The sequence below is a fragment of the Marmota flaviventris genome, chromosome 1 (genome assembly GCF_047511675.1).
Source record: "Marmota flaviventris isolate mMarFla1 chromosome 1, mMarFla1.hap1, whole genome shotgun sequence".
NCBI classification, from domain to species: Eukaryota; Metazoa; Chordata; class Mammalia; order Rodentia; family Sciuridae; genus Marmota; species Marmota flaviventris.
In genome coordinates, this window is record NC_092498.1 from 28347501 (window position 1) to 28366225 (window position 18725).

At 37.3% G+C, this 18725-nt stretch overlaps 1 protein-coding gene across 7 annotated transcripts in view; it reads right to left on the reverse strand.

Annotated features, from left to right (window-relative positions):
* Positions 1 to 4239: 4239 nt before the first annotated feature.
* Adam22 (ADAM metallopeptidase domain 22) overlaps positions 4240 to 18725 on the reverse strand; it is a 229243-nt gene continuing 214757 nt past the window's right edge. For all 7 annotated transcript variants that reach the window (XM_027956108.2, XM_071612104.1, XM_071612133.1 and 4 more), the window contains 2 exons: positions 15240 to 15360; positions 4240 to 11601 (listed from right to left, as the gene is read on the reverse strand). In XM_027956108.2, coding sequence (XP_027811909.2) covers positions 11581 to 11601; positions 15240 to 15360 — 142 coding nt within the window. In that variant the 3' untranslated portion in view covers positions 4240 to 11580. The remainder of the gene's footprint in view (positions 11602 to 15239; positions 15361 to 18725) is intronic.

The window sequence follows — 18725 nt, forward strand, 5'->3', positions numbered from 1 at the left end:
GTAAGATCAAGTGTGTTATACCACCTAGAACTTCCTTGAGCTAATATCAGTCATATCTTATTTTCCTACTAAGCCTCTTTTATCATAAATTTGAGTATACAAAATGTTTAAGGCACATTATTTACGTTTCATTATGAGATATGAAACACTTAATCAGGCTACAATTGTTATCTTTCAATGTGGTTGAAAGTTTTGTGTGGAACATTCTTCGGTAAATGATATACACCCACTTGAATGCAAAAAAAAAAAAAAACAGTAATCCATGTTAGAGTTTACCTTCCTAGAAAGTTAGCAGCACAGGATTTAGACTTACACATATTTTCATGGCCTTGTGAATGGACAGGGAACATTGAGTGATTATTTTCTGCCTTTTTAAAATGTATGGATAATTTGAGTGGCAAATACTGTCACCAAGTCCCTCTTTGTCATCATCCATTCAAACCTTTGTTAACTATACTTAAGAATCTTATATGCTATAAGCTTAACTATGTAAAAAGAAAGTTCATAGAAAAAGACTAAGGGAATATATGAAAATATTAACTATAGTTATTTTTGGCTAATGGGATGCTTCATGACTAATTTTCTTTATGCATTTCAGTGTTTTCCAAATTTTGTATAAGATATATGCTTCAATTTTAAAGTCAAAGATGTATTGATTTTAAAAATATTGATGCATCCAATTTAGTTATGTCATGTGTTTATGCTTTTAAAAACACACAGCTAAAAGACTTAAATGAGTGTCCTAAAGTGTTAATCTGGCATCAGGATCATGGGTTTGTTTTCTTCCTTCCTCCTACTTTCCCAAATAGTCTCTAATAAACAGGTATTGAATATATATATCAATATCAATTTAAACAATAATATTTTTAAACCATGCGCTTTCAGTAAGATCTGGATTCTAATGCTGGCTGCACCTTTTACTGTGTGGTTTGATTATTTTAGATAACCCCTAGGGTCTTAGTTTCCCGTCTTTGAAAAGGAGATAGCACTTACATCTTGGTAGTTCTGAACATGAAAAGGTGTGTTGGTATAACAAGCAGAAACAGCATTTCTGATTCTTAAATTTAAAACTGTCCTGATTTGCCTTTGTTTTTTTGGGGGGGAGGGGGTTTTGGTTTGTTTTTTGTTTTTGTTTTTTTTTTGCAAGAAAGCTTAACAGATTAAAAAAAAATGATGCTATTATAGTTCCTCCTTGCTGGCAGTGTATCTGTCTTACTTGAGGGCACAATGTGAGCATTACCATTCAAATGAACAATTAGTTATCAACTAATGAAAATAAAAGTTTTCTTAAGTCTCTTTAGCCTCATTTCACTAATGTGTTTTCTAAATGCTAAGATATATATTTCATAAATACTTTTCAACCCTAATTTATATATATAATATATTATATATACTTATATTATATAATATATATAATATATACATATAATATATATTATATATGGGGGAGGAGCTTAGATAATATTTATTTTAAAACACTCACTACATAGCAAACCTATTGTCCCCCACTAGTACATATGCGTAGTTCATATTAGTATGTAACTAAATTATATCCTTGTAAAGGGAGAGTAAATAACCATAAACTGAAAACAAAGATTATTTTGGTTTAGTATCTACAGCCCCAATTTGAAAAATCTTTTTTAATAGTTTTGCCAAGGTTCTAATCAGACATGATCCTCAAGTCTCAATAAAGACTTGAGTAAATGATTCTCAGTTTATTCACAAGATATTTAAATAGGCAAAAGATACCTAAAGCAATTACAGAAATTAGAAGGTAATGACCTAGACCCTCAAAAATTGAGCTAATATTTTCACACTTCTCTTTACATAAACATAGCATTGAAATAAGCAGTTGTTACCACTTGACTTTAAGTGTTGTCTGCTTTCTATGCTGTAGTCTGTTGGCAATATTTTTCAAAGTAAAAATAAAATATTAATATGAAGACTATTAATGCTGACATTCTAATTTTTTTAGCATTTTAGCCATACTAATCTAGTCAAGCACCTGGTGGGAGGTTAAAAATAAAGCTTTTAAATCAAGACTAAATATCTATTTAATCATCACCTATAGACTTATATGTTGGGACCCTTTATTTTGCTTCCTTTTGAATGTCCTACTCTTTTGAGACCCAAGTATATAAGCTCAGAACTTCAATATTAGGTTCCTTGGATTAGTAAAGAAAAAATCTAGTTAAATTCTTGGAATTAGTTCTAGTCAAAGGTTTTTAGGAAAAAACAATACACCATTAATTGGCTAAGGCAAAAATCCTCAAATTCGGCTCTCCTTAACAACTGTTCTCTAAAATGATAAATGCAGAGCAGGCTGGAAACCCAGAAACCAAGAACTTGGAGCTAAATTGGTCTAACCCTCTCACCTAAAGGACTGAGGACCTGCACAACATGTGGAATGTGGGAAAATGATGATGCACCTTGGGGAAGAGCTTCGGGGAGGCCTAAGCATTTGAGGCAATTTATATGTGAAGTAGTTATGCCTCGATTACATGTTAGGGTGTGATGGTCCTGCTGTATCTTATATAGTAAGTCCAGGTTTCATCCCAGATATATTATGTGTGGCCACAAAGCTTCTCTTGAGCCTGGGCTGCCCAAAAATGGGCCAAAGGGTGTCCAGAGGACAAAGAGACAGGGATGGTCCTTAAAGAGTTCCAGTCCCTATTGTTCGGCTAAAACTCACCAGGATCTTGAGAACATAGTTTAAAGGAAGATAAATTTTTGGGTGATCATTTGCATTTAGGAAAAGGCATCCTTGCTAACCCAAGGTCACAGCCCTTATTTGAACCACCTTGTTGCTTTTATGAATCCCAAGATGTGCTACATCTATCATGGTACTGAATTTGCTTTTGGATAAGTGCTAAATAATTATAAACCATGCTTCTATATCAATTAATTCAATTTTAATTATTGATACTTCAAAAAAGTCTTACCTCCTCTATTTTTGCTAGTACAGTTTGTTTCCAAAAGCATGGCATGGCGCTTCCTCTTCAGTCTGTGTCTGCAGTTAAAAATTTTCCTTCTCCTTGATGGATTTGAGGTAGCCATCCCCTTTCAGTCAGTCTTCATTACAAAAGAATCTTGGGCTACTTTGTTTCTATTTTATGTTGGGTTCTGTGCTTCATTTCTTTGTATACTTCCAGTGTAGCCTCAACCATTTCTTTAAAACTGTTTCTCAGTCTGTTTGATCTTCTATTAAAGCATACAGTTGGGAAGGGGTAAAGCTGTGAACTCAAACTTGAATTCTTAGAATTATTGGGAAAAATAAGTTCCTCAGATCACTCCCACTCAGGGTTGTATTTTATTTTGGAAATGTGTGCTTCGGTCTTATGGTTCAAAAGATTCATGATTTACAAAGTCCTCATAACACATTTCACACAATTTTCATAGAAATGTGGCTGCCAGAGGCCTGGTACTTCCTGGGGACCGGCATAGATTTGCACCACAGTAGTCATTAAGTTAAAACTCACGCTCTTACTGAGCCAAGTTGGAGTTGAGACTCTAGCATGATATTCCAGGTGGTACCATCAGCCCCTGAGGGGGCATGTGAGCTAAAACTTCTGCTGTCTCTGGATTAGGCTTTGCTTTGCCTCACCTGAGTGCATCATTGTTTCAGTGCTCATATAAATGAATTATTATATGCTTCAAATATAAGTAATGGAGTTCTTTGTGATCACCATAATTTTTAAAATCTCATAATAAATATACAAGCCCTCCATCAACAACTTCCTTCCATTTTTCTCACACTGTAACACAGAACTTGACTACTTTTTTCTATGCAGACTAGGAGCTCAAGGCAAGGAAATTGCAAATGCCAGTATAATGACTGGTAACTAAAATGCATGTGTGGGAAGAGATGAAAAGTCCAGAGCCGAACCATTTGTAGGCAATGAACTCGTGAACCTAAACTGAACCCATCCAAGACTGCTTTAGAATGCAGCACAAGTGAGCACCACTGCCTGGGCTGTAGGATAAGGTACAAGACATGAATCCTCATTAGGGTGAGGGAAAGTGTTTAAGAAGCAAGGCAGTTGGGAAGTAGAGGAAAATGCTCAGCATATCTGAGCACCCAGGCTTTACTAAAGGATTGTTCTATTTCTTATCAAGTAATGATCTCTTCTAGGACTGTGTAGAACAGGAAAAACAAAAACAAAAACACCCTGTAACAATATCTTGATTAACCTGAAAGAGCATCTGGCTGGGAGAAAAGAGATTAAAGGGAGTCATGCATCAAAATAACATAAATCTTTTATTGAAAGTCACTTTATTGATGTTACAATGAGAGTAACATAGAAAACTGGTATCTTATTAGCTTCAGAAGTGAATACTAATAAAATTGCGTCAGAAATTTGAACCTCAAGTTACAATGACCTTTAAAAACAGCAAGATTTTGTTTACCTACAATGCAAGAACAATTTTATAACTTGAATGGCCATAAAACAAATCACACTTGCCCAGGAAAGCAGTCACCATATACATTTCAGTTGGTGTTTGCCAAAACCCAATTATTTTTAAAATAGCGTAAGAACCTGAAGTGCAGAGTAGCAGAGAGAATGTTAAAATGATGCAAATCTAAATATATACACATAAATACCTGGTTACCAAAAGTGAAACCGTACTGCTAGTAACACTTCCTTGCAGGGTGATTTCCATCATGTGCAGATGGAATCACCCCTCAAGGATGGCAGATGTGGAAAACACTAGCACAGACCTAAACAGACTAACATAAACTGCTTTGATTAAATAGAACACCCAGTTTCTGAAAGATGTCGGTTGGGGATTCTAGTTTAGAGGGACAAGTCTTCTTACAAGTTAAAAAGGAGCACATGCTGAGTTATTCTGAAAGATCCTTTTGTTAAGCTTTTAAAGTTAGTGTTAAGAAAAAAAGTTCCCCATACAAAACAAAGGTGTTGGGTCATTTTTACCCATTAAAAAGACTGGTTGTAGAATCACAGTTTGATTTTGTGCTGGATTAGAAAAAAAAAAAGTGGGGTTTCTAATCAGGCAGTGATACACATGTATAATTTAGCAGGAATTCTTGTCTTATTACTAAGTATTAATTCCTATCAGCACTCTCTGTATTGTGTTATCTGATATAACTTAGCACCGCTATATTTGTAGATTTGGGGGAAATTAGTGTTATTTTAGAGCTTAACCATCAAAACAAATCACAGACTGAAACTTCATAAAATAAAAGGCTAAGCCCTCAGGTGAATGCAGATTAGTGTGTGCATGCACACACACACAAATAAAGGGGAAACTAATTTTCTTTGAAATTTTATGATTGATGGTTTGTATGCACATTATCTTAACAAGACTGTGTACTCTCATTGTATGCCTTTTTATAAAATGAAACCAAACAAAACACACAGAGCCAGGCATGATGGCGTACACCTGTAATGCCAGTGACTCACGAGGCTGAGGCAGGAGGATCACAAGTCAGTCTCAATTTAGCAAGGCCCTAAGCAACTTAGTAAGACCTTGTCTTGAAATGAAAAGTGAAAAGGGCTGGAGATGTTTCTCAGTGGTTAAGCACACCTAGGTTCAATTCCCAGTACCAAAACAAAAAGAACAAAACACACATTTTGCTAAGTTTTGATTCTAGGGGAACTTGGAACATGAAATGATGATGCCTCTCACCAAAATCCTGCTTCCCTTGAAGCACCTCTCTGTTATGTGGCAAGTTCTACCAACAATGCAACAGGGACACCCCACTGGACCATGAAGCACTTACAGAGCCACCACTGGCGAAAGCTGTAAAGCACAAAAATCTGCCTTAGGCTCCCACTATCTCTTTCCCTACCACGTGCCTAGAGACCATTTAGAGCTTTTGTGCCTGCTTGGCTTTCAGGTTCTTCTACGCCAGGACTAAACAACTGCCCCATGATATCCCAAATCTTACTACTACTTATCTCCTCCCCATTCTGATATCCACACCTTAGGGCCTGTCTCTCAGTGACTTTCCAAGTTGCAAAATACATGCTAAAGTGTCAAAGGGAGGCTAACAATGCCTCCCACCCCACCCTACATCCCTGGTGTCCTTCCAGTCTCCACATGGAAGTACTAGCCTCCATGACAGGGAAAGCTAACTAGGAGGAAAGTGCTGCACAGCTACTCACAGGGGAGCTACTTCAGAAACAGCAAGGTTCTGAAGCATCCCTCAAATCCCCTAGTGAGGATGCTTACTGTTTGTCAGGCCATGGATATAAGGGGCAGAAATACTAACTAGGCAGGTTTTTGTTTTGAATATTTATTTTGTTGTACTGCTTACAAAACAAAGATGTTCCATGTTGAGAATTCTGACAAAACCATGAATAAAATGTGAATAGAAATAGTATCTTCCATTTTCTAAAATCTTAACCATCTTTGCTCTGCACCTGCAGAAGTGGTAGAACCGCTCCTCTTGGTAGTCAAAACACCTGCCTGACAGCATATGCTGTGAGCACATGCCAGCAGTTCCCAGCAGGTGCACTTTAAAAGCTCCCATTCACACAACTTGGAGGGACTCCTGCACCAGGCAATTGCCACAACTGAAGACCAGGTGCCTCACAATGTAATAACCAGGGAAAGATATTTATGAAAGCTTAGTTATCCAGTGCGAGGAGAAAATATTTTGCTGCATCCAAAATCAGATTAATCTTATCCATTCAGAAAGTATCTCAGAAGAGGAAAATAAACATTTGAGTTTGAAATTAAACCCTATTCCATGGATACGTTGCTTTTTAAATCTTTTAAACTGGTAGAGAGAGAATGAGAAATTTATCTTGACTCCATACATTGAAGGAGGCAAATGTATTTAGGTGACAATTTTAAAGGAAAAACATAAAGTTAAGGAAAAATAGATAATTATAATGCAAATGGGAGAGTGTTTCATGGAAAATTCATGCCAACTTACCAACTGGAAGAAGATATTTACAATACGCCCCATATTGTGGCATCCAGTGGCAGCAGCAAGCAGCTTCCAAATCGGGCTGTGAAGGCAACTGTCTTGCCTCTCTTCAGTCCTGACAGTTCCACAGTTTGTTCTCCACTCCCACCACACACAAGCCACTCAATATCTAGCCTTCCTGTCCTTTAAGATAAGTAAAATAGTCTTTTCTTTAGATTAGGATCTATTATCATGTTGAATAACAAAGAAATAAAGTTTGTGCATGCATGTGTTTGTGTGTGTGTGTGTGTGTGTGTGTGTGTGTGTTTAAGGTAAAAATGGAACACTAACAACAGGAAATAAATGGATGACATAAATAAATAAACAAACATGATTTTGAAACACTGAAAGAAGTGACAGAAATACTATTATTTCCTCTGGCTCAAAGGTATCTAAACAAAAAAATAAAAATAAATAAAATCTGAAAAAAGGTAACAGGTAAAGTGTCCACAAAAGATCTAGGGCAGGATTAAATGATGCAAATATGCAAGGGCTTCAACAGAAAAGACTGAGAACTGTGAGCTTGTTATAGAATTCAAACACAGCCTCTCCTTAGAAGCACACAGAATATCTAATTTTATCTTTCACTAGCTTCTTTTAGAAACCATATCAATCTTACATTCAGAAATTCTATGCTGAACTGACCTTATGCACAAAAACAATTCTCAAAGTCTTTGAAAGCAAAAGGGAAAAAGAGGAACTGCAGTATCACTTAATAAACACCATATCAAACTGAAAAATAGGCTTGGAATTTTAACCCTATCTTTTATTTATTAGTCAATTGGAAGGGATTATGTGGGAGGCCTCAAACTTGCAATACTCCTGCCTCATCCTCCTGAATAGCTGGGATTACAGGCATGTGGCACTGCACCTGGCTGGTCAATTAGTTTTTATAACAATTGTTAGGGTAGGTTATTCCTAATTGAGGTGCTGAGCTTCTTTAAAAATACAACTTCACTGGATGTGATGGTGTATGCCTGTAATCCCAGAGGCTTAGGAGGCTGAAGCAAGAGGATCCAAGTTTGAGGCCAGTCTCAGTAACCTACCAAGGCCCTAAGCAACTTAGTGAGATGTGTCTCAAAATTAAAAATAAAAAAGGCTGGGGAATGTATCTCAGTGGTAAAAGTGCCCCTGGGTTCAATTCCCAGCACACACACACACACACACACACACACAAATCACTAAAGTAAGTCTGGGAGCCCTCATTGTGATGATCTATTGGAGACATACTGACTTTTTCCTTTTCACAGACTGCATGTGACTGAGGGTCATTTTCTAGCTTGGTGACTCCAGAGGAGGATTTTGCTTCCTATTTTAGGAAATTGGATGAGCCAGATATGGTGGCAAGTAACCCAGTAGACTGCAGCAAGAGGATAGCGAGTTTGAAGCTGGCCTAGACAATTCAATGAGACTCTGTCTCAAATTTAAAAACATAAAGGGCTGAGGGTGTAGCTCAGTGGTGGAGCACCCCTGCATTCAATCCCCAGTACTAGGAAAGAAGGCAGAGTCGGGGTGGGGAGTAAGTGCTGGATGCAGAGAACAGTTAGTCTAGCTAATCCACTCTTTAAGGGGTCCCTGTCATCCCACAACTCCCATGTTGACTCTTAGTGGAGACATCTAAAAGTCTTTTTATATCAGAACTGTGATGAATATGGATAAATGGAACATCTCAAACAGCAGGGTTATCAATCTGAAGTCCTAACTATGCACAGAACTTCAGAAAGTGGGGGGAAAGGCATACAATGGAATGTAAGGGTCAAATAAATGCTCTTTTCAGCTTAGTAATAATCCCATGTTGAACTGGGGAATATGAATATTAGTTGTATGATATGAACTGCAATGTGTCCTCAAAGTTTCTCTCCAAAATAAATATTTAAAAAGATATATTATCTGTGCTTTTATTTGGTGCCATGGATCCATTCTGTCTACCTCAGTGAATGAAAAGTCATAAATATTTAGACATAATGCTCTAGAACATCAATCATGAGTGTACATATAGATACTTCTTGAAACTATCCTTTGAGGCTAAAATTTGTCAAAGAATTCCACAAATGGTTCTAGAATGTTTAAACATGGGAGATAGAGTAGATATTCAGCACAGAACACTGAAGCTATTATATTTCTAAAATCATAATCTCTGCAAACAGACCAATCACTTTTCACTCAGTTTCAAAAGAAGGTTATTACCAATGAGTATGATTACAAACTATATACCTCTAGAACAACCATATCTCCCAAAAGGCACATAATTATTTTCTTTTGGAAATAATAATTTTCAGTAAAAATAATTGAGAAGGTGAGAAAGATAGATAACCAATGGAGTAGCTAGCCATTTGTGGATTCTTTCAAATAGGGCTTATGGAACTATAACTAGGAAGGATATTTACATGAGGCACCTTACATTCAAATCTATAAACTCTTTTGTAGTCAAAATAAACCTTATTAGCCTTTTATACACTCAATACCAGAAAACATTCAGTGCACATTTAAAATGATCTTGGTCAAGTCACCTTATTTGCTACATCTTTTAATCTGTCTGCCCTTCTGTCCTTGGCTAGAGCTCTGTGGCAACACTGCTCACCACTCACACCAGCCTTGGTCTGACGGATTGTTTTATTGAGGTATCAACAATCACATCATTTCCTGTTGTGAAAAACTGCTATTTTCCACAAAGTTTAGATAATTAAATATATAATTCTGGATGATGAAACCACTTTTCAAACATTTTCAAAGACTTGCAGAAGAGAGGGCTTCTACAGAAGACATGAACACTGAGGATGAAACACAGTCTTCTAACTGGAAGTTTGGGCAACTAGGGTGATTACACAGGGAGATGAAGTGGATTTTGTCCATGTACATTACCAGAAGAAATCAAACTTAGAAGGCATTCCTGAAATCTTATCAGCTGATTCCCTTCCTCTCAAGCAAATGTAGAAAAAAATAAAAATTAAAAAGAGGAAATCAGAAGTATACTTCATCACAAAAGATCACGATTGATCCCATCAATTTCTGACCTCACTAGAGTGCCTTTTTTTTAATTTTTTAATTTTTTTTTGGACTGACAGACTGGCATTATAATAGCTATCGAACTTTTGGTTTAAAAACAGGGCTTTGAACATAAATTTCTCATTTTTCTATGGATTAAAGATGACAGGGCTCAAGACATCAGATTCTTTCTGCTGCTGTTTGTATAATTTTCCAGTTGCTGCATCTTTGTGGCTTTAGATTTCATTTAACCCTTTATGCCCTGTTGAGGCTTCCCAGCTCAGACAGCAGAACCATCCATCATCTTGCTCCAGGGTGAGCGCAGAATGACCTGTTGGGACTCACATCCCAGTGTTAACAAATACCCTTAATAAACAGTGTAGAAGTTGTTTTTGTTACAAGTCATTCTTTCACAGATAAAGGTGGCTGAAAAGTTTTGTCAAGGAAAAAAAACTTCAGGCTACACAGAAGGGTTAGAGTATTGGCAAGATGGAAGCTACCAGTTCACCAGCAGTTTGTGGTCTGGATTGTCTTTGGTTCACCTGCTTAACCTCAGCAGAACACACTGCTGGGGGCTCACGGCCTCCAGGGTGAGACTAGTTGATATGCTCTGGAAGTGGAAGAGAATAGCTGCTGCGGCAGGCACCATGTACCCCCAGAAGAGAAGTGCATGGGCTAGTGGATGGGGGCCCAGAGAGCAACCACCAGCATAGTCTCAAGGCAGCAAGGCAGCCACACTACTGGACTCCTGCTTTAGCAAGCTATGGAGGCCAGAAGTTTTGCTGAGCATTTTGTTTCTTGCTGACTCAATAAAACGGCCTCCAGACTACACACAGTTTAAAGGGATATCACATGTTTTCGACAAATACCAATTATGGAGAGACACATTTACAGCATTGACCACTATATTTACATCATCTGCTTATACTCTTTGAAGACCATTGGATGGTGGACGATGATGTGATTGTGACTGACTCTTTTTAGGCATTTGGCAAAATACACTTGTGTGTAACAGCTGCTTTTTTAATTTTAAAAATGTTTACATATGTACAATTGTCCTTGAATGCTTATATAAATATGAAAAGTAAAAAACAAAAATAAAAATACATGTTTAAAGTTAGCATATGGGATATTGGCCTCTCAAAGCTGTAAAGTCCTGCAGAAAAATCCTATATGCCGTAGCCCTGCATGCTAGTTTCTATTATGGGATGTTGTTTCCTTAAATATGGAAAACAATAAACAGAAGCTTCATGCATATAGCATTACTGTATACAATGAGGATGCGCTTCAGAATGTGAAGTTCTGAAACCACTATTGTCCCTTAGGAAACTTGCTACATTTGGGGTCATGTGAGTTAATTTTATTGATATTTCTACATATATCTGTCATGCGGATTATCCATTAACATACCAGTACCCTTATTGTTCTGTGTTATAATGTGACATGTCAGTAGTTCTTTTCATGGTTCAGTTAAATCCTAAGCCAATGACAAAAAGAAAATGGTATCCAGATGTGAAACAGCTTCCTCTCCTCTGTGGCATCTCAGAGGGTATTGGTGTCCTCTGAAGAGCAGATAGATTTGCAGTGATTCCGTGAGGCTGGGCTTCTATAAAAGTTGAAGTAAACAGTTTTGATGTGTCACATGTAAACAGTTGATCTCAAATGGATGTTTCCCATAGCTGCACAATAGAGAAAAGCAAAGTTGTACGTTGTAAAAGCAGGAGAAGCAGACATATTCTGAGTTAGGAAGATGAATAAGTTGGTGATTCCATCCATAGTTACGTGACTGTGAAAACACACTCTTACAATGTCTAGTGCACGGATAAAATAAACACTTCGGCTTTTAGCTCTTTCCTCTAAGCCTGTGTCTCAACCTTTTTAATGAATATCACCTTTCAATTAAAAAAAAAAAACTTTACATCTTCATTTAATTTTACTCAAAATTTTGAATAAATATTTTGTCTCAAATGAAACGAAAGACTGTAAAGATATTATTTGTAAGCTACACATGCTCAGGATTCTCTAGGAAATATTTAAAACTTCCACTGCCCAGACAGCACACCAGATCACTGAATTATAACCTCTCTGTGTGAGACTTAGGCTGAGAATGTTTTTAAAGCTCTTCAGATGATTCCAATGTGCAGTCAATGCTAAGAACTGCTGACTTCTGGGAAGTGTGATTCCATCAACACTACCACCACCCACTTACGAATCACTGTCCTGGGCCACAGCCATAGGACCAGACCACATACTCTGCAATTTCATCACTGTCCTCTCAGGAGCTGACCCTTCAGTGAAGAAGGATGAGTGCAAGGCAGGAAGTCCCTTCCTTCATTCCCTCACCTTTTCCCTTTCTGTGCTTCTGTCACCAGTTCTATACACTGAGCCTGATCAGATCTAATTTCTACAATCTTCAGCAGTTGCCTTAATGGACCGCAAACAACTTTAGCACTGTCAGATGTGAATGTAAATCAATTCACCAGAGAAGGAAGGTCAATTAAAAAAAAAAAAATCTAGCTGATGAAACATATTTTCAGGCAATATGATGTTTAAAACTTACTATAAACATGAACAAAGAAAGCCTATTAAGAGAGTGACTTAAATTATACCCATTCCCATCCAAATTCCATTTTTACTGGATACATGGGGCATATTATGGTACACACAATAGGTTTCTGGGAAAGAAATGGAAAGGAAGCAACTATGAAGATGTTTCTATAGGTTACCTTAGGATGTTCTTTCAAATCTTCATGGAAATCTTGTTCTGAACACTCATGTTGACTTACACCTCAGGACTGTGATAAAGCCTTCTGTGCTATCTACCTCAGGCTGGCTTTGTATGCCCTTATCATTAAAAAGACACCCATCCTCTTGTTCTTGGAAACCAAAAGGATTTCTCTCAACTATGAGTATCTTCGGGAGTAGATGACATCTAGTGGTGGAGAGTTTAATGGGGCTGGCAGGGGTGTCTGAGGCAAAGAGTATCTGGATCAATACCCTGATAATGGTCTGTAGTGGTAAAGAGACAACACTTTGGATTCAGAGAGCCGAAGTACCTTTTTGCATATAGTTATGAATATTACATAAGAAAGGAGAGGAACAAATGAATGACACTGAGACAACCTAAAAGTCATGATTATCCCTGTGACGAAAAAAGGAGAAAAGACTGGCCAAGACATCATTTTTATAATAGGCACAACTTTGCCCAGGCCTGTGTGGCTGTGCCAAAGGGGTTGCTGATAGGAAGGTCTGCTTATCTGAGTCTCCACAGCCCCAAAGAAAGCCCAGCAACAGGGGCCGCCTATTCTGCAGGACTCGTAAAGGTGTGGCTAATCCATAGTGAGAAGAAGAAATCATATCTTTCAAGCAACTCTCCCAGAAGCTAGTCTTTTTTTTTTTTTTTTGGTAGTTATAGATGGATATCATGCCTTTATTTATTTTTTTATGTGGTGCTAAGGATGGAACCCAGTGCCTCACACACGATAGGCGAGCACTCTGCCACTGAGCTACAGCCCCAATCCCCCAGCAGCTAGTCTTTACAGTCACCCTGCTCAGCCCAGGGAAGGGGCATGGGCCAGCCATTTTTTCAGAGGAACTGTCATCTCTAGTAACCCACACTCCAGCATAACAACAGCTGAACAATGTCCCCAAGTTGATGCAGTAAAACAGAGAAGTAGATGATTTAATAGGGAAAAAAATGAGGTGCTGTACTTAGACAATTCTCCTAGGAGGGGAAGAATGACAACAGCCTTAGATTTCAATATCATGTATCAGAAATGACTGTCTATCAACAAGTCCTTTTTAAGGCTAGAAAGCCAAGTGCTGGCAATCTGAGTTGTTTTGCTTACCACTTTCCATATTAACATAGAGAGGTTTTTTTTTTTATGATTAACACGATAGTTGTTTTCAAAGATTTTTTTATTATTATAAAATATAATGCATATAATGATTTGTCTTTTCTTATTGGATGTGGATTGACTGAGTTTAAATTTGATCCATAATTATCTTGAACCCCATAATTTAGGTTGAAGAGCAAAGAGTCTCTTAAATATCTTTGAAGACCAAGAAAAATCTAGCAACCTAGTATTCACTAGCAGATACATCTGCGAAGGCTTTTAAAGCTTCGTTTCTTTTTTTTTTTTTTTTCTAATGTTATCTCTGAGAAAGTCAACTTTATAGTATTAACTGACCACAATAGAGTCTGAAAATCTACAAAGATAATTATTCTTTGGTTGTATCTTTTATTTAAACCTCTAAAGTTTGGTTTGCCTCTCTAAACTGCACTGTATTTCAAATTTCACATAAGATTCCAGGAATATCATAAGAAAGTGGTATATGATTAAAATGCAAAAAGAGACTTGATAGCTAAATAAAACTTCTTGTGAATCATATTATTGTGAACAGGATAAATACTTTTATATTTTTTAAAAATTTTGATCTCTGGGGGGGCTGGGAGCAAGCTAAGTGATATAGTACTTGCCAAACATGAACAAGTCCCTGGGTTTGATCCCCAGTACCTAAATAAACAAACACATAAATAAATTTGGCCATACACTGCTGTATTCTTTAAATAGTACAGATTTTTCTGAACTTTTATTTCTTGCTTGCTTTCTTTTTGGTACTAGGGATTGAACCCAGGGATGTTTTTTCCACTGAGCCATATCCCCAGTCCTTTTTATTTTGTATTTTGAGACAGGATGTAACTAAGTTGCTGAGGTTCTCACCAAGTTGCTGAGGCTGATCTCAAATTTTCAATCATCCTGCCTCAGCCTCCCTAGTCACTGGAATTACAGGTATGTGCTACCAAGTCTGGCTAATACTACAGATTTTCAAATCCCCTTTCCCAGTATCAAATTCTACTCCCATCCCTAAGACAATAATCTGAATTTCTGTCATAAGTTCCTGTTTCTAACAATCTACTGAGGATTTAGCCAGTGAAAGGGCTGAGCAAGCAAATTTGCATAGAAAAGTGGCTAATTTATTTGGTCTCTGGCATTTCCAGGAATATTAAAAAACTGGTACAGCAAAATATATCCTTTGGTTTTATCTATTCCAGGTTTTACTATATTAATTACAATGAATAATAAACAATTTAAGTATATATTAATGACTAATATGCACCAAATATCTCCAGCATATACCAATGCAGATTAAATTTATTTGCAAATACAAATCTGAACCCCAAAGCCCCAAGAATATTCTAATTTTCATATTTAATTTTCTCATGAAGAAGGAAGATGTATCTTTTACACTGTGAATTCACAGAGAAGTGCTAAGGACTGATTAGGTAAGGTTATGGAGAAACATTGCCACATACCCTGGCACTTTGTCGATTCACTTTCTTCTCATCCGGAAGTGGAGGCATTGGATAAGGGTACTTTCTGCTAGATGCAATGGACCCAGTTGATGAAGAAGGAGACTTGGCAGGAGATAAAGTTCTGAGACGTTGAGAACACATGAAATAAATAGCAGGCGATTGCTTAATATCATTTTCAAATATTTGAAAAGTGAGTTCAGAACAAACCCTCTGACTTCTACTTCCATAAGCTCTTACTCCAAAGTTTAACTACTGGGAAGATGACACTGTCATCCCCAAAACTGGAATGCTGGAATTTTAGCTTTCTAATTCCATGATTGCAATGAACCACTTAAATGTTAGTACATAGAATCATACTTTGCAACTAGAAAGCCAACAATGAAGTTTCATATAGAATAATTAAAAAGATAATATGGAGAATGGATAAAATTATTCTAAGAGCTCATAATGGTAAATTAAGTATACAACATATTAATATTCTGCCTTATTTTTGCCACTTAATGTAAAATTGCTTCTAAGTATAATAATTCCAGTTAAGATCTTACAATACATTACCAATGATATATTAGTTGCTAAGTCACATACTCATTTACACAAAACTCATGCATTCAGAGGCCAGTGTGTTAGTTGTGAAGGAACAAAGGCAAATACAGGGATTTTAATAATAAATTAGTAAACATGCAAGCAGTAAGGAGTGCAGAGTTCCAGCCAAACAAAGTCTGATGAGAACATACAAAAATGGTCTGATTCATCCCTACTATCAGCATTGCTGGGGAAGAGTGGTGTGTTATGCTGAACTTGTTTGATTTGTGTATGTGCAGTGGTAATATTTGTGACTATGGTGGCACACTAGATGAGCCCATACCTGCTGCTAGCTTATCTTTAAGAGTGGGGTGGAAGCGAGTAAAAGACTTCCCATTAGAATATCGTAATGAACAACAGATGTGATAACTGCAATAGATACCCCCTTTGCAAATGTTACCACTACACATTCATGATTCCTTAATTCCTGGTGCAAGGTGGTAATGACACATATCACCGAACTGGTTACACTGCCACATTATAACACAAGTACATATTTCAGTAGGATGCATCACATCTGCTGAGACTGACTCAGACCAGGTGTTTGTATCCTGGGATAGCACTGGGTGGGGCAAGGTCTACTGCCTACACTGCATTTAGTTCCCATTCATATAAAGTCCCTGGCTCTGATTCTGCCATAGTTTTCAAACTTATTTCTATTTTATAAATGTTAAATTCAAGCTAAAGTTTGAAAATAATTTTCCTTACTTTGAGATTCAAGTGAACATCCTTAGTTGATTTTAAGAATCGATCAAGAGTGGTTCCATTTACATTTCTAATTAAAAAATCCATAACTACTAACACTTCCGTTTTTGAAAAATGGCCAGGTCCACTCCTTAGCACTAATTGTTAGGACAAAGCAACTGTTAGATTTCTCTTATGTTAATGCTCTCCATCCTGAGTGGATAGATATGACTAAGAATATTAGTATTTCAAATCCTCTAAAGTTCTATTAATGCAACACAAGACTATGTGTTTTTCTAATTTGGAAATTAATTTTTTAAAAATAATTTAAGTAAAACATTTTAAATAGGACTATGACCTCTAGGAAACAAATTCAGTATGTGCAAAATGAAGACAAACTTTTGCATTTAGAGATTTATTAAATGCATCTTTCTAAAATGAAGGCTATTAACCTGGGTTCATCTTTTTAAACAATCATTACCTATAATAAACCCAAGTTCAGGAAAGCTAGTGAGGTATAAAAGCAAATAACCAAATCTTTCTTTTAGGGATCATGCAAAGTAAATCCTCTTTTTAATTTGCTGCCTTGTGTGTGTGCCTAGCATGAGCTGTTAGCTTCACAGCCATATCAGGCTTGATTTGGCCAGGGGTCCAAATGACAAGCCTTTTCATTTACAAGAGGCGCTAAAGCCCAGTTCTCCTCTCAAATATCTGTGGGCAAAGTCAATAAAGAGTAAAAATAAGACCAGGAGATATTCTCCAGAATCCCAAGGAAATTGCACTGAACTACTTCTCACATTAACAGTCTAGCTAATTGACACTTTCCTGAACCCTGAGAGGAAAAAAAGAAATACCAACCAGGACAGTTTTAGTGGGGGAGGGAGGAAACAGGTCCTGGAGGGGTGTTGGAGAAGACCAGGGTAGGAGTCAAAATAGGAGTAGAGAACAGGGGAGAGTAAATGTTTAGGGAAAATGAACATGATTTCTCACAAAGGTCTAAGGAAGACATTCAGTTCCAGTCTGGCTATCACTTATAGCCAGTACCAAATCAGCTCATTCACTTACAAAGCATAGATAGTCTCTGGAATAAATGTTAGCCATTATCATCACTACACTTTAAAAACCCTCGTAACTACACTGAGCACATATTGGAATTGCACAATAAAGGTTGTGCTTATGTGCCAATGGAGTGTTGTCATCTGGAGCCACATCAGACTTTCTGGGTTGTTTTTTATAGATAGGCCTATAAGGCAATCTCAGTTCAGTTCTACCCCTCAGGATGACCAAAACCAGGCCAGTCACATGGCACGGACATAAGCCCACTAATACACTGCGATAATATGCAAATTTTGTAATAGCCAGATCAGAAGGATTTAATTGTCCTTGGATAGGATCTAAGCAGTCAGTATCCACCTTTTAAGTAAATGCAATAGAATAAAGAGGGAGTAGATTTTGGAATTGGATAGAGCCAGTCTCAAAGTCTGGTTCTGACCCTTATCAGTTGATAGGCTACCTTTAGTAACTCTTGTGCCTTGATTTCTATCCATAAAAAGGGAATAAGAATACACCTTATGAGATGAGAAATAAAGATAGAGAGTAGGCACTTGATACGTGATAATTACTGTGGTTCATTTATTTCCAGAAACACTACATTTCTCATAAGATTATGGAAATGGATTCAAAACCCACTGATGAAGTAAGCAATCAGCTGGTATCCCCAGATACCTTCTAAGAGCTTGTAAAGCACCAGCACCAGCAGAACTGCTGCCAGCATCTGGATTGGTGAGATAATACTTTTTGCTCTGTTTTCCCTTGCTTCTTCTGATGCCCTGAATACATGGTGAGGACAATTTGTCCAACCACTGTCATCTGAGAACTGGGTAAGGAGCACAATGGAGGTACTCTGATCCCTCCAAATCTGTAGGCATTCATTTGCTTTGCTCTTCATAGTGAGCGAATGCTATGTTTCAAATGCTAGGCTACAGTTGGGACCAGTTTGATGCAGTCGCCAAGTCCTCACTGCCTATTGATAAGAATGCCACAAACCCAACACCTCTGGCTGATTAAGAAAGTGAACTTTGCCCTCATTGCTGGTTTTGGTAGGAGAGATAATCCTGAATGACCTGGGGGCAGATGAAGCAGATCTGAGCTGAAGCATAGGGTTGGCAAAGCATAAGCCAAGATGTGGATGCACTTTAGGCCTCCTATGCAAGGCTTGTC